At 40.5% G+C, this 16407-nt stretch overlaps 1 protein-coding gene across 2 annotated transcripts in view; it reads left to right on the top strand.

Annotated features, from left to right (window-relative positions):
• The window catches only part of rin3 (Ras and Rab interactor 3), a 118413-nt gene that overhangs the window by 51457 nt on the left and 50549 nt on the right, over window positions 1-16407 (top strand). For both annotated transcript variants that reach the window (XM_069916230.1, XM_069916229.1), the window contains exon 4: window positions 5224-5296. In XM_069916230.1, coding sequence (XP_069772331.1) covers window positions 5224-5296 — 73 coding nt within the window. The remainder of the gene's footprint in view (window positions 1-5223; window positions 5297-16407) is intronic.

Raw genomic sequence — 16407 nt, 5'->3', positions numbered from 1 at the left:
AAAATAACAGCCAAAGTAAAACCATATGAAAAGGCAAAACTGTGAGATCTCTGTTCATGCCAATGTCACAAGAATTTAGAGCTCCAATGGATTTTTTGTTGAAGCAGAACTATTTGCCATTCTTCCTAGTTTTGTTTTACTTTTGGATAATGTGCCAGAACTCAACGTGAAGTTTCTGGCTCCACTGAACTCAAAGGATTATTGAACAATAATCATTTTGGATTTGGACTGATGCCAGCTTTCTGCTTCTTGTCCAACTAAAAAGGAACAGATCAAAAATAGGTCTGCAACATCTAGCTTGTGATTTTCATGTCACTTTGCTGCAGGGTTACTAATTACAACACTGGATTAATTGTCTCTGCCAAGTTAACTACAAATGGAATTGCTAAGGTACTCACAGTTGATTAAGGAACACCAGTTCAGGCATGGCTCAACTTTTGTAAAGAGAAATTGCCAGCTCATTGGGTTTGTTTCCATGAATGGAAAAAAAAGAAATCAAAAGAACGATTCTAATAGTTATAAATCACTAAAGCAAACCGAGAGAGATTTAAAAGACCCAGTTAGTTCCTTCCTTAAAACTGATACTTAGCCTGTCAGTGACCACTGCTGAGTTGTCGTGACAACAAATGCGGATGTTCTAACTGTGTGAAAACCACAGCACTACCCTACACTGTAATGAGGTCTCAAATTAGATTGGAAAAAGTGTCTATATCATGGTGTTTTACAAAGATTTAAGGTCATTAAAAGTTCTCTCTGGGATGTGTTCTGCTGATGTTGCCAGTAGTTTCACTTCTCCTTTCCATTTCTATTTTGTTACATCTTTGGAAAGTAGTAAAGTAGTCTTATGGGAGATGTGTCATTCCCTAGCCCATGATAGAGTACATCCTGTATTGTAAAATCTAGCCTTTGACGTCCTGTAGCCAGATGCCAATATTTAATGCTGACAGTTTGCATTGTGTGCTGCTTAACATTTCAGCAAAAATTCATTCCAAAGCGATCCCTTACAGGATCGAATCATTCACCTAATTTGGAAATAAATGTTCGAAGGGCATAAAAATAGGCGTTACCATTATTTATAATATAACGTAGCGCCTGAATTGATTTCAGAGCAGAAATTTGGAGAAGCTGACCAGAGTGGCTACTTGAGTTTAAATTTAAATTTTTAAACTTAGGCATTCAGCAAGGTAACGGACCATTTTGGCCCACGAGTCTGTGCCACCCAATTTGCATCCCTACACTCCAGGTATGTTTTGAATTGTGGGAGGTTACCAGAGCCCCCTGGAGAAAACCTGCGCAGACACGGGGAGAATGTACAAACTCCTTACAGACAGCGTGGGATTCGAACCCAAGTCCGGTCCTGATCGCTGGCGCTGAAAAGGCAGTACTGGGCCAAAGTTAACATTGTCTAATTTTAAATCCTGTGCAATTTCAAATCTGCTTTATTATTGAGGAATTTGGGACATTGGATACTTTTTGAACCTCATTTATTTCAGAGCAAATGCATTAAATTGGCTAATTGTGTAGGATCCATTTGTTTCTTAGGCACTAATAGCCTCCCACACTGCGAATGATGGTAGCTGAATCTGGGAGGGGAGAGGCATCCACTCTGATTGGATGCACTCTGATGAATTATGGAACATTGTGAAATCAGCAATGCTCAGCAGGTGTTTGAAATGAGCACACCATATGCCAGCACACGATTGAGGGGATGCTCCCCTGCAAAAGGCAGAAGAACTTGGTGTTACTTGATCTGCTGAGTTTCTCCAGCATGCTTGTGTATTGCAATTTAAACTATAGATGCGTCATTATCACAAAATATAGTTGGGACAATATTCATCATGCAATCAATATCATGAACTGATCCCAAAGTGCCTGCCTCTTTCCCTAGGCAGTTCATTCCATATGCCCACCACAGTCTGTGTGAAAAACCTGTTCCAAAGATCCCCTTTTATACTTTCCCCTCTCACCTTTAATCTATGCCCTCTCATTTTAGACTCCCTTACCCAGGGGATTAAAGAATGTAACCAAATACCTTATCAGTATCTCTAATAATTTTATAATCCTTTAGAAGGTTACTCCTCAGTCTCCTTCGCTCCAGAGGAAAAATTGTCCAAAGGAAAGGTAGTTCTTCCGGAGCTGCTGTCACGGCAGTGCTGCCGCCAGTGCGGACTCGAGAGAGCGGGAGCGGAGATGTAGAGCTGCTCTGAAGGGTCCTACCACCCAGTCCTGATGCTGACGGCACCGGACAGGATTTAAACAACCTCTTAAAGGGGCCAGTGGTGCTTCTTTTTAATCCTGCCACCAGGAAGGTCTGTGCCGATGATAGCGGTGTGTGTGCTGGGCAGCGTACCACGAGGGCTTTACGGACTCTGGGGAAGCAGTGGACCAGGGCAGGGCACCAGAAACCAGGAGAACTGCCCAGTTCAAAAGAAGAACCCTGGGAGATGACCACGGCAATGGACCTGCGAGGGGCTCAGAAGCTAGAGGGCCCACACAGGCTGCGGGCTGTTGGCGAACTTGTGGTTGAAGGACTCCCACAGGCCTTGGGTTACTGGAGACTGGCTCATGGAAGCCAGGTATCAGAACTAGGATTTAAGGTTGTGCTGAGGGCAAGAAGGATTCCTGACGAGCCTTGGGTGCTGAAGACTTCCTGATCGTTTCAGATATTTGAATCTGGACCTTGGGTTGCCGATGAATCAAACAAGAGACTGTGAGGTAGCGGAGGCTGCTGGAGCATTGGAGGAGAATCCACGGACATTCAGTGACTCTGAAGGGACTCTTTTCTATTTTTGGGTGCGCCGTGACGACAGTGCTCATGACGGCTCTTTGTTTGCATTGTGAGAGACAAAGATTGGAATACATCATGTATATTACATTTTTAATGCATTATTACATGACAATAAAATAAACCATAATCTATTGAAATAAAAATGCTGATGAATTATGGAACATTGTGAACATTTATGGGCACTGATATTATCATTCTAAAGAAAGGATATCCCTGATTAACTATGAGATTATCATAGAAAGGAAATTTTAAAAACATTCTTGAAAAGTATAAGATGGTAGCCGCTGAAAATAAATAGAGGACACCGGTATTTTATTCCCAAAAATGTTTTAAAGCAAGGAAGGTGAATTAAAGTGAGATAGAGAAAGTCAGCCAAAAGGTGTCACTGTTAATGCCACGCAGTTACCAAGCCAGCGATTGGGACCAGGGTTTGAATCCTGCGCTCTCTGTGAGGAACTTGTTCGCCCCGTGTCTGCATGGGTTTCCTTCGAGCGCTCCGGTTTCCTCCCACCCTTCAAAAACATACCAGAGGTCGAAGGTTAATAGGGTTCAATTGGGCAGCACAGGCTCGTGGACTGAAAGGGCATGTTGCCATGCTGTATGTCTGAATTTTCAAATTTGAGGCATTATTATCAGACAGACAACTATAGAAGCTGTGGTCAGGATTTACAAAGAGAAAGATTAAAATGCATGACAAGATTGCGGAAATAGAAACCCAGAACTCAGAAACCTTGATGAAGATCAAAAGAGTAGAAGAGCAAGATGGTAAATGAGTAATAAAGCCAGACCTATAAGAAGCCCCTTAGAGACATCTTTAGAACCAGTATATACTGTAACAGAGTGAAAGCTATGATGCAAACTTCCATTCTATATAAAGTGTTGTATTCCATTCATTTATACAGTATCAAGCTTTCCTTTATGGGATACTGTTCAGATAATGTAAAATAGTTGCTGATTGATAAGTAACATGTTTTAAATTTTTTTCAAGCTTTCTTGATATTAATGGAGTGAAATTTAAAAAAAAATGAGACAAGAGATTTACTCAAAGCATTGTAGAAGCTGGATCACTGAATATTATTATGAACAAGGGCACTGTGTGTTATAAATTGTACATTTTCAAAGTTTGGAAGAAATTATCAATGTGATATTATGTACAATGGCTTTTTTTAGTTTACAAAATCCCTATCATGGCAGACATGTCTTGTGTAAAATGGTAGGCAGGGTCAGTAACAGGAAGAATGGTTTGCGCAAAGGCATTTAAATTAAACTACTGGGCAAAAAGTATGTGTATTAAATGTCAAGAATTAAGTAGGGTAACTGAGATGAGCCTATCAGAGTTTTGCAAAACCTCAGGATACGAGTTCAGCGTAATCTTTTGAGCAGGAAGGAGATGCATCTGTCAAAATTGGGTTTATTTTCATGGACAAATGTCAAGAAATTTGTTTTAAGCATTGCAGGTGCAGAAATTGCTATAAATTACATTACAGTAAGTATACTATTTAAAAATAAAAAAGTGGAAAAAAAGAGAATGGAAAATGAGGTAATATCTGTTCATTCTCCATTCAAAAATCTGAAGGTGGAGGGGAAAAAGCTGTTTTTTGTAATGTTGGATGTTCATCATCAGGCTCCTGTACCTCCTTCCTGATGGAAGAAGAGGGCATGGCCTGAATGGTGAGGATCCTTGATGCTTTCTTGAGAAAGCCTCCTTTACATGCCTGCGATGGAGTGATGACTGATTCCCGTGATGGCGCTGACGGAGTTTACAACCCTCTGTAGCCTTTTCCAGTCCTGCACATTGGCACCTCCATACCAGACGACGATGCAACCAGTAGAATCCTCTCTATTAGTACACCTGTAGAAATTTGCAAGGGTTTTGGGTGCCGTACCAAATCTCAAATTCCTAACGAAATATGGCCACTGACAGAGACTCGAGGCCCTGCTTTAACTTAATCTACCATTTAAACTGTGGGCCTCGGAGAAGAACCCAGCAGAATGGACAGAGTAAAGTAAGTGCAAATAGATAAGCACTTCCATCTTTTATTTTTGTGGGCCTGGAATGCGAAACAGCTAAGATTTTTCCCATCTTCAGTTCATCCAGCCCAACTTCCTTCAAATCCGTGCCCACAGTCAGCAAACTGGATGACTGTTTCCCAGCTGCAGCCTTCTGCTGTAAATCATTTCAAACTGCAAAGTGGATTGGGGCCTCCAGATGAGATCTCCAAGACAAAATGGCCCAGGTCTCTCACTGCTGTGGTCACAAATGTGACCACCAGCCTCAATTCCCAACCAGGCAATTCCCACCCCATGTTAAAATTGGAGTCACTGTACAATGAATTCAGAAATTGATTTATGTGTCATTTAATTCTGTTTAATATTTTACGACTATGATATGAGCAATGAATATCTCAATTCTATTCACCTTTTTTTCTTTTCAGTTATGTACTTGGATGGTTCCTTGTTGGTGTTTGAAGATATCTTCAAAATGGTAGCATTCTACTGTGTGAGCAGGTAGGCACTGTTTGATGAGTCTACTCAGCCTGTATGAAGTGTAATCTCTCACTGTGTTCAGTGAACAATAATACCTTGCAGGTGTACACAATGTACTAATTTAATTTGTATTCTTTCAATTATTCTCCAATATTCAAAAATAGAATCTCTTCTTCCTTGCTGTTTCTCTGTCTGGTGGCCTTTATTCCATTGTCATATAGGCTTCTGTTTCAGCTAAAGACCACAGCACAGCTTTTAGATGTAGAAGCGATGGAGATTGTTTAAGAATTTATACTATTCTGACTAGAGTACTATATGAAGTTGGATCTCTATATTTTTTTAAATTTTTTATTTTTCACACTATGAACCATACTGACCAAAATACACACAAACATTTCCCTCTTGAATATACACAGTGTCATTTTCTCCCCTTTTCCCCCTCCCTTTCCTCCCTCCTTCCCACCCCCCTCCCCTCCCACTCAACGTTCAACATATATGATACATTTAACCCATTAAACAATGTCATCACACAATGAAATTTGTGTCTTCTACTTTTACACACTGGGTCAGTTCATTTCCTCTTCTTCTCCTTCTGTCATTTTAGGTGGTGGAGGTCCACGGTAGGACTTCTCTGTTGTGTTCCATGTACGGATCCCAAATTTGTTCAAATACTATGATGTTATTTCTTAAATTATATGTTATTTTTTTCCAATGGAATACATTTATTCATTTCCATGTACCATTGCTGTACTCTCAGGCTATCTTCTGATTTCTAGGTTGACATAATACATTTTTTTGCTACAGCTAAGGCTATCATAATAAATCTTTTTTGTGCTCCATCCAAATCGAGTCCAAGTTCTTTACTTCTTATATTACTTAGAAGAAAGATCTCTGGATTTTTTGGTATGTTGCTTTTTGTGATTTTATTTAATACCTGATTTAGATCTTCCCAAAACTTTTCCACTTTCTCACATGCCCAAATTGCATGTATTGTTGTTCCCGTTTCCTTCTTACAGCGAAAATATCTGTCTGATACTGTTGGGTCCCATTTATTTAACTTTTGGGGCGTGGTGTATAGTGTGTGTAACCAATTATATTGTATCATGCGTAACCTCATGTTTATTGTATTTCTCATAGTTCTGGAGCATAGCTTTTCCCATGTTTCATTCTTTATCTTTATGTTTAGATCTTGTTCCCATTTTTGTTTGGGTTTACAGCTTGTTTCCTCATTCTCTTTCTCTTGCAGTTTGATGTACATGTTTGTTATATATCTTTTAATTATCATTGCGTCTGTAATCACATATTCAAAATTGCTTCCTTCTGGTAACCTCAGCCTGCTTTCCAATTTGTCCTTCAAGTAGGTTTTCAGTTGGTGGTATGCAAACATTGTACTGTGAGTTATAACATATTTGTCCTTCATTTGGTCAAAAGATAATAATTTATTTCCCGAAAAACAATTTTCTATTCTTTTGATCTCTTTTCTCTCCCATTCTCTAAAGGAAAGGTTATCTATTATGAAAGGGATTAGTTGATTTTGCGTCAATATTAATTTTGGAAGTTGATAATTTGTTTTATTCCTTTCTACGTGAATCTTCTTCCAAATGTTGACCAGATGGTGCAATACTGGTGAATTCCTATGTTGCACCAGCTTTTCATCCCACTTATATAGTATATGTTCAGGTACCTTCTCCTCTATTTTATCTAGCTCTAATCTGGTCCAATCTGGTTTTTCCCTTGTTTGATAAAAATCTGATAGGTATCTTAATTGTGCTGCTCTATCGTAATTCTTAAAGTTTGGTAGCTGTAAGCCCCCTTGTTTGTACCATTCTGTTAATTTATCTAGCGCTATCCTCGGTTTCCCCCCCCCCCCCCTTCTATAAGAATTTCCTTATTATTTTCTTTAGCTCATTGAAGAATTTCTCTGTTAGGTGAATTGGTAATGATTGAAATAGGTATTGTATCCGTGGGAAGATATTCATTTTAATGCAATTTGTCCTTCCTATCAGTGTTAGTGGTAAATCTTTCCAATGTTCTAAGTCGTCTTGTAATTTCTTCATTAATGGCTGATAATTTAGTTTGTATAGATGGCCTAGATTATTATCTAGTTGTATTCCTAGGTATCGAATTGCTTGTGTTTGCCATCTAAATGGTGATTCTTTCTTAAACTTTATTCATTGGCATTGCTTCACTTTTATTTGCATTGATCTTGTACCCCGATACTACTCCATATTCCTTCAATTTCTTATGTAATTCTTTTATTGATATTTCTGGTTCTGTTAAGTATACTATGATGTCATCTGCAAATAGACTGATTTTATATTCCTTCTCTTTTATTTTTATCCCTCTTATTTTATTTTCTAATCTTATCAGTTCTGCCAGTGGTTCTATAGCTAATGCGAACAGTGATGGAGATAGTGGACATCCCTGCCTAGTTGATCTGCTTAATTTAAATTGGTTTGATATATATCCATTTACTGTCACCTTCACCAATGGTCCCTTATATAATACTTTAATCCAATTAATATATTTCTCTGGTAGGTTGAACCTCTGTAGTACTTTGAATAAATAATTCCATTCTACTCTGTCAAAGGTTTTCTCTGCATCTAAGGCAACCGCCACTGTTGGCGTCTTGTTTCCTTGTACTGCATGGATTGAGTTAATGAACTTACAGATATTCTCCGTTGTTCGTCTTTTCTTAATAAATCCAGTTTGATCTAGTTTTACTATTTTTGGTATACAGTCGGCCAATCTGTTTGCTAATAGTTTAGCTATTATCTTAGAATCTGTATTAAGTAGAGATATTGGTCTATACGATGCTGGTGTTAGTGGATCTTTCCCCATCTTTGGTATTACTGTAATTATTGCTGTTTTTCATGAATCTGGCATGTTTTGTGTTTCTTCAATCTGGTTCATTACTTCCAGGAGAGGAGGAATTAATAAGTCTTTAAATGTTTTATAGAATTCTATTGGGAGTCCATCCTCTCCCGGCGTTTTATTGTTCGGTAGTTTTTTTAATATATCCTGTATTTCCTCTATTTCAAATGGTTTTATTAATTTATTTTGCTCCTCTTCTTGCAATTTTGGTAGTTCAATTTTAGCTAGAAACTCATCTATTTTGTCTTCTTTCCCTTCATTCTCAGTTTGATATAGCTGCTCGTAGAATTCCTTGTAGTTTTCATTGATCTCCGTTGGATTATATGTAATTTGTTTGTCCTTTTTCCTTGATGCCAATACTGTTCTTTTAGTTTGTTCTGTCTTAAGCTGCCAAGCTAGTATTTTGTGCGTTCTTTCTCCTAGCTCATAATACTTCTGTTTTGTCTTCATTATGTTCTTCTCCACCTTATATGTTTGTAGTGTTTCATATTTTATTTTTTTGTCCACCAATTCTCTTTTTGTTGTATCTTCCCTTATTGCTAATTCTTTTTCTGTACTTGCTATTTCCCTTTCCAGTTGTTCTATTTCCCGATTGTAGTCCTTCTTCATCTTAGTTACATAACTTATTATCTGCCCTCTGATGAACGCTTTCATTGCATCCCATAGTATAAACTTATCTTTCACTGATTCTGTATTTATTTCAAAGTACATTTTAATTTGTCACTCAATTAATTCTCTAAAATCCTGTCTTTTAAGTCTTATCCTTCTTTGGCTTGGCTTCGCGGACGAAGATTTATGGAGGGGTAATGTCCACGTCAGCTGCAGGCTCGTTTGTGGCTGACAAGTCCGATGCGGGACAGGCAGACACAGTTGCAGCGGTTGCGAGGGAAAATTGGTTGGTTGGGGTTGGGTGTTGGGTTTTTCCTCCTTTGTCTTTTGTCAGTGAGGTGGACTCTGTGGTCTTCTTCAAAGGAGGTTGCTGCCCGCCGAACTGTGAGGCGTCAAGATGCACGGTTTGAGGCGAGATCAGCCCACTGGCGGTGGTCAATGTGGCAGGCACCAAGAGATTTCTTTAGGCAGTCCTTGTACCTCTTCTTTGGTGCACCTCTGTCACGGTGGCCAGTGGAGAGCTCGCCATATAATACGATCTTGGGAAGGCGATGGTCCTCCATTCTGGAGACGTGACCTACCAAGCGCAGTTGGATCTTCAGCAGCGTGGATTCGATGCTGTCGGCCTCTGCCATCTCGAGTACTTCGATGTTGGTGATAAAGTCGCTCCAATGAATGTTGAGGATGGAGCGGAGACAACGCTGGTGGAAGCGCCGTAGGTGATGCCAGTAGAGGACCCATGATTCAGAGCCAAACAGGAGTGTGGGTATGACAACGGCTCTGTATATGCTAATCTTTGAGAGGTTTTTCAGTTGGTTGTTTTTCCAGACTCTTTTGTGTAGTCTTCCAAAGGCGCTATTTGCCTTGGCGAGTCTATTGTCTATCTCGTTGTCGATCCTTGCATCCGATGAAATGGTGCAGCCGAGATAGGTAAACTGTTTGACTGTTTTGAGTTTTGTGTGCCCGATGGAGATGTGGGGGGGCTGGTAGTCATGGTGGGGAGCTGGCTGATGGAGGACCTCAGTTTTCTTCAGGCTGATTTCCAGGCCAAACATTTTGGCAGTTTCCACAAAACAGGACGTCAAGCGCTGAAGAGCTGGCTCTGAATGGGCAACTAAAGCGGCATCATCTGCAAAGAGTAGTTCACGGACAAGTTGCTCTTGTGTCTTGGTGTGAGCTTGCAGGCGCCTAAAGATTGAAGAGACTTCAATCTGAGGCGCCTGCTTTTAAGTAGCATGGAGTTTAATCTCCAACTATACGTTCTCGGTGGGATGTCCTCCAGCTCTATTGGTAATAACAAGGGTGAGTGATCCGATAACAGTCTAGCTTTATATTCCGTTTTCCTAACTCTCCCTTGAATGTGGGCTGATAACAGGATCAGGTCTATCCTTGAGTATGTTTTATGTCTACCTGAATAATATGAGTATTCCTTCTCCTTTGGGTGTTGTCTCCTCCATATATCCAAAATTTTCTGCATCGATTTAACCATAAATTTGGTTACTTTATTCTTTCTGCTAGTATTTTTTTCCAGTTTTGTCCATCTTTGAGTCCAAATTATGTTAAAGTCCCCTCCTATCAGTATATTCCCCTGCGTATCTGCAATCTTCAAAAAGATATCTTGCATAAATTTTTGATGCTCTTCATTAGGTGCATATACTTTGAGCAAATTCCAGAGTTCTGAATATATCTGACACTTTATCATTACATATCTCCCTGCTGGATCTATTATTTCCTCCTCTATTTTGATTGGTACATTTTTATTGATTAATATAGCTACTCCTCTGGCTTTTGAATTATATGATGCTGCTGTTACGTGTCCTATCCAATCTCTCTTTAATTTCTTGTGTTCCACTTCAGTTAGATGTGTTTCTTGCACAAATACTATATCAATTTTTTCTATTTTCAGTAAATTTAACAGCCTCTTCCTTTTGATTTGGTTATATATTCCATTAATATTTATAGTCATATAGTTCAACATGGCCATTTCATACTTTGTTTACCTTTCATTTCCACTACCTCATCACCACCTTTCCCCCTTATCCATTTCTGTTCTTTTTTTTGAAGACACTGTAAGACAACACTTCTAAAACAAAATATTTCCACTATTCCCACCTCTAAAATTTCCTTAACCCTAAATGTCCCCCCCGCCTCTCTGAGTTGCCCCTTGTCCCTTGTCGGGCAAGCACATCTCCCCTCTCCATTTGGATTGCGAACCCGCTTGCAAGCATCAACTGATTTCGCAGTGACTGTTATTCTCTCCCACCCAGCCCCCTCCAGAAAAGACTTTTATCTTCACATATAACAAAGCTCACCCTCTTAATTCCCCCCCTTACTTCCTTTCTTCCCCTTCTTAGTTCTTACTTATACATTATTATTCTTCTTTATATGAAGTTTGTCGTCATTCTTGTTCTTGTTACATCTCTTCATCTCTCTGTCTGTTTTGCAGGCATTCTGCAAATTCTCATGCTTTCTCCGGATCCGAGAACAGTCTGCTTTGCTGTCCCAGGATAATTATTTTAAGCACTGCTGGATATCTTAGCATAAATTTATAGCCTTTCTTCCATAGGATCAATTTTGCTGCGTTAAACTCCTTCCTCTTCTTCAGGAGCTCAAAACTTATGTCTGGGTAGAAAAAATTTTTTTGACCTTTGTATTCCAGTGGCTTTTTGTCTTCTCACATTTTTTTCATTGCCTTCTCCAATATATTTTCTCTTGTCGTATATCTCAGTAATTTTACTAGAATGGATCTTGGTTTTTGTTGTGGCTGTGGTTTAGGGGCTAATGTTCTGTATACCCTTTCTATTTCCATTCCTTCCTGTAATTCTAGCATTCCTAGGACCCTGGGGATCCATTCTTTTATAAATTCTTTCATATCTTTGCCTTCTTCATCTTTCTTAAGGCCCACTATCTTTATATTGTTTCTCCTACATTATATCCATCTTCTGAGCTAACAGCTCCTGTGGTTCTTTAACTTTTTTATCAGATTCTTCCAGTTTCCTTTTTAAGTCGTCCACTTCCATTTCTACTTGTGTTTCTCGTTCTTCCACCTTGCCTACCCTTTTCCCTATTTCTGTCATGACCATCTCTAATCTGCTCACTTTTTCTTCTGTACCTTTTATTCTTCTTTTTATTTCACTAAATTCTCGTGTCTGCCATTCTTTTATTGCTTCCATATATTCTTGAAAAATTTTTTTATCCATGTACTGTCCATTCCCTTTATCTTCCATTTCTCTGTGCAGAGCTTGATATTCTCCCTCCTCTTCCCCTGAGTCCACTCCAGGACCTGTGTCCTCTACCTCTCTTCCTTGTATCTGTGTCTTTTCTGACTTTCTTGTTGGGCTGTTTATCTCAGTTTGCTGGGTATTGTTTTTATTAATGATGTCTTGATGTTGGTCCTCTTCCTCTGGGCTGGTCATCTGCTGTGTCTCTGATTTCCTTTTTTCATTCTCCTCCCTCCCGTTCCCGTTATTTTCTATATCTTCCCGCTGGGAGCCCTGCTGTCGGGTCTTACTCAGCTGTTCAAGCTGTGGATTTCCACTCCACAGCTGGTACCCCCTCCCGTCAGTGTTGTCTTTGTCATGCGCATCGCGCACCTCTGTTTGGCTCCATGAGCCATCCTTGTAGTCCTGCGCTCGGTGGGAGTGGGCTCCTCTCTCCACGGCGGGTCCCTGCTTCTTCGTATAGGTAAGGCCTTCACCTTTCTCTTCCGACGTCTTTCCTTCTTCTTTTCTTCCCGTTGTTTTTGGCTTTTCTTTCTTTGGTGCCATTTCCTCTACACCTTTATTTTTTATTTGTTGTGGTTTGTGTGTCTGTGGCTTTGCTTTTTCTTTACTTTTTTCTTCTTTTCTGGAGAGGGCTGGTATTCTCCTACCGGCCACTACTCCATCACGTGACTCCTCCCAAGTTGGCTCTCTATATAAGGAGAAATATGTCTGCAACAATGTTTTCAGAGGTCAACAGTGATTTTTCTTGATTGACAGATGAATAAAGAGCAAGTTTAGATGTTGTGTATCAGAGATAAAGATAATCGTAGCTGGTATCTCAGTGTGATTGTACCTTGTACATCGTGGGATTGTTGCAGCTGCTGTAACTGACATGGGAGGAGTGGGGGATTGGAGACATGACCATCCCATGCAGGTTTAAGCTGCCTGTTGAATGGTAGGGATGTGTTGCCCTGCCTTTAGTGGCAGGAGAAAGTGAACGGAGGAGTCAGCATTGAGTAAGAATGAGTGGAGAGAGACCACAAATTGAGGACTGGGGAAGGAGACATGTTGACTTAAGCAGCGGTGGGAGGAGGCAGACAATGTTGAACAGGATGGAAGTGTGTGGAGGGGGGAGGGAGAAAGGTAAAAAAAGGGAATTGCTAGAAGGATGGAATATAAGAAAAGTGGAAAAAAGGCAAATTTGAGGAAGGAGAAGAATGCTAATTTGAAAAGCGGGCAGAGAAGCATGAAGAGTATCAATATAAAGTGAATACTTTGGATGAGAATTAGTGGATTATACTTCCTCTCTCTCATATCTAGAGTGTCATTAATTCAGCGGATACAAATTCTGCCTGATTCCCATCCACACCATTCATGGTAGACAAATTTCCAAAGCCAGACTTCTTTGTCTGAACATCTGGCTGTTTTTGAATCCTGAATCAGGCATAAAAGAGAATCATCGCTAAGAGCTTTGGATGTATACTGCTGAGAAACCTGGCAGCTTAATCATGGAGAAACTAAAGAAAATGATTAATGGTTTAAAGTTTATGACATTCCAAACAGGAGTATAATTGGTATAAATCCTGGAGAAAATTGGCTCTTATTTTCCACCTGTCATTAAAATAGCCACATAGAACCTCATTGCCATGGTTCCACTGACAGCTTTCAAAATGAAAGATTAGTCAAATCCTTGTCGTCTTGAAACCCTGTGGGATGTCTGAAACTTCAGATCTCAGCAAGTTTCAGGAAGCACAATGATCCTGCCAGTTACAGGAAAAAAAACTGCAAGAAACTATTTGGATAAGGAATAAATGATTCCTGAAAATACGCCAAGCATTGTAACACTTCACCCAAGTGATTCCTCCAGACCACAATGTGAACGAACACCAATCTCTGCTACTGTATCCAGCGCCTTCCAAAATGCTCATGTGGTTTTTGACATGGACCAGGGAGTTTCAACGTGACTTTTTTGTAAAGCAAATGAAAGAGAGAGGGAAGACAGATTTCCATCTCTCCTGGGTTCATTTGCTGCCCTCTAAGATCAGAACAGATCATAGACAGGACAAAATTAGTTTGTATAAGGGATTGAGAGTGGCATAATTACAAAATTCTATTTAAACAATTTATTCTTGGCCTGTAGACTCTGGTGCTAGTTGGACTTGGGTAACATTGTTAGCAGAGTCTGCTCTCCTCTTTCCTGTCTTCCTTCAATCCTTCAGCCAATATGTTACCTTGTTTCATGTGTTTAATTTTGCCCCTCCATAGTCAGAAAACAACTACTCGGTCAACAGCTGCATATTGTCTTTAATAGAGCCAACTTGATATCTCAACACCTGAAGACTCGACTCTGTCCCACACTGGCTGCAACTCCTTGTAATTGAAGCATTATTTACCATCATCTTTCTCACACTATGTGATCCCACCACTAAACTCTTCTTCCCCTCTCCTCCTTCCGCAGGGACTGCTCCCTTTGTGACTCTGCTGTCCACTCCTCCCTCCCTATCAATCGTCCCTCTGTGACCATATAGGATACTTCACACATCCACTCCTCATCTCTCACCACCATTCGGGGCCCCAAAGAAGTGAAGCAATATTTCACTTGTGAATACGCAGAGGTCATCAACTGCATCCTGTACTTCCATTGTGGTCTCCTCTACATTGGAGAGCCTGGGCACAGACTGGGAGATCACTTTGTTGAGCACCTCAGGTTTGTCCGTCGTAATAGCATAGATCTCCCAGTGGCCATCCATTTCAATTCCCTGTCCAATTCCCTTGCTGACATGTCTGTCCATGGCCTAATGCACTGCCAGATTGAGATCACCCACCTATTGGCAGAACAACACCTCATCATCTGACTGGGCACCCTCCAACCAGATGGCATTAACTTCACCAGTTTCTGTTAAACTACCCCACCACTTCTTCCAGTTACCTTTCCCTCAGCTCAGTCTCACTCTCTTTTTTCCCTTTTCTCTGTCTATTTTCATAGAATCAAAGTCAATTCTCACCACTCCTTTCATTCATTCATTCATTCAGGTGCCTGGCCATTCAGCGTGGGTGAGCATGTCTCTCCATCCATCACGATCTCTAAAACTCCGAATTGTAGCTGTTGCCCCCCCATTCACCTTCAGTGAAGGCTCCATCTTTGAGCTGAGACCGTAGTCGATGTGGAGTTCATGTTGAAACAAGAGAAAACTGCTGAAGTGGTTGCTGCCTTCAGTTTCAGTTTCCATACTGGACGGGTAACCCAGCCATTGATCAGTAGATTCCTCTGCCCAGCATTTTTACAACCATAAATTCCAATTTGTAGAATCTGCTTGCAAAAAAAATCATCTACCATCTACAATTCATGGCTTCATGTGACCCTGACTGGGAGGCTAAACAGGTGCTACGCCTTGGGTTATCGGACGGAATGAACACCTTACACCTTTTGCTGTGGAATAGTGTAGCACTGCCTCCTCTCCTTTATCATATCCAATTAACACCTTTTGTTGGTATGGATTCCTCCCTGGCAGTCTTCAGTCTTTATTCTGACGTCTTTCTGTTCTTTGCCTATTGAAGAAGGGCTCAGCCCCCAAACATCAATGATATATCTTTACCTTCTATGGACGCCTGAGTTCCTCCCGCATTTCTGTGTGTTTTTACTGCCATCACAAGGTCTGCAGGCTTCTATGCTTCACACTTTTCTTACACTGACCACCCAGTCGTTGCTTACTGCATAGCTCTAATCTCAAGCACCCTGTTATCTCCTTCATTGTGATGATAATGCAGCTCAGGACATCCTCTGCTTCGTTTGAAATATTTCCAGACATCAAACAGAAAAAGAGTCAAGGAGAAAGGGAGTGGAGGGAGAATGGAGAGTAGGCTAGCTGAAACCGGAGAAGTCCATGCTAATGCCATCCGGTTGGAGAATTCCCAGACGGAAAATCAAGTGTTGTTCCTCCAATTCATGGGTGGTCTTGGTGGGAAACTACATGAGGCCATGGACAGACGCGAGATGCAGAATTGAAATGGCTGGCCACTGGGAGATCCCCTGTCACAGAGCAGGACAGAGTGGACAGAGCAAAGGTTGCCGCTAACCTACTCTCAATTGTCCCTCCCTTCCCTGTGGGATCTACAGCTTTATCTTATTAATTTAAAGCAGTAGTTTGTAAACTGCCCCCCCCCCCAATTCGCAATCCACCTTAAATAATCCCTATGCCATAAGTGCTGCGCAATTAGTAAGGGATTGCTTAAGGTGGTATGTGAGTGGGAAGGGAAGGCTGAGAACCACTGCTCCGGACCCCATTGCTACTAAAATATTTTGCTTGAGAAATATTTCCTTTGGCGTTATGAAAAATGCACATAACAACTCAATTAAGTATGATTAAAACGGTGGTTTTTCAAATTTTTTTCTTTCCACTCACATTCCACCTTAAGCAATCTCTTAAAGAGCACTTACGGCATAGG

Source organism: Narcine bancroftii, chromosome 2 (assembly GCF_036971445.1).
Source record: "Narcine bancroftii isolate sNarBan1 chromosome 2, sNarBan1.hap1, whole genome shotgun sequence".
Classification (NCBI taxonomy): domain Eukaryota; kingdom Metazoa; phylum Chordata; class Chondrichthyes; order Torpediniformes; family Narcinidae; genus Narcine; species Narcine bancroftii.
Note: the sequence above shows the minus strand (reverse complement) of the source record. Positions and strands in the feature narration are given on the sequence as shown.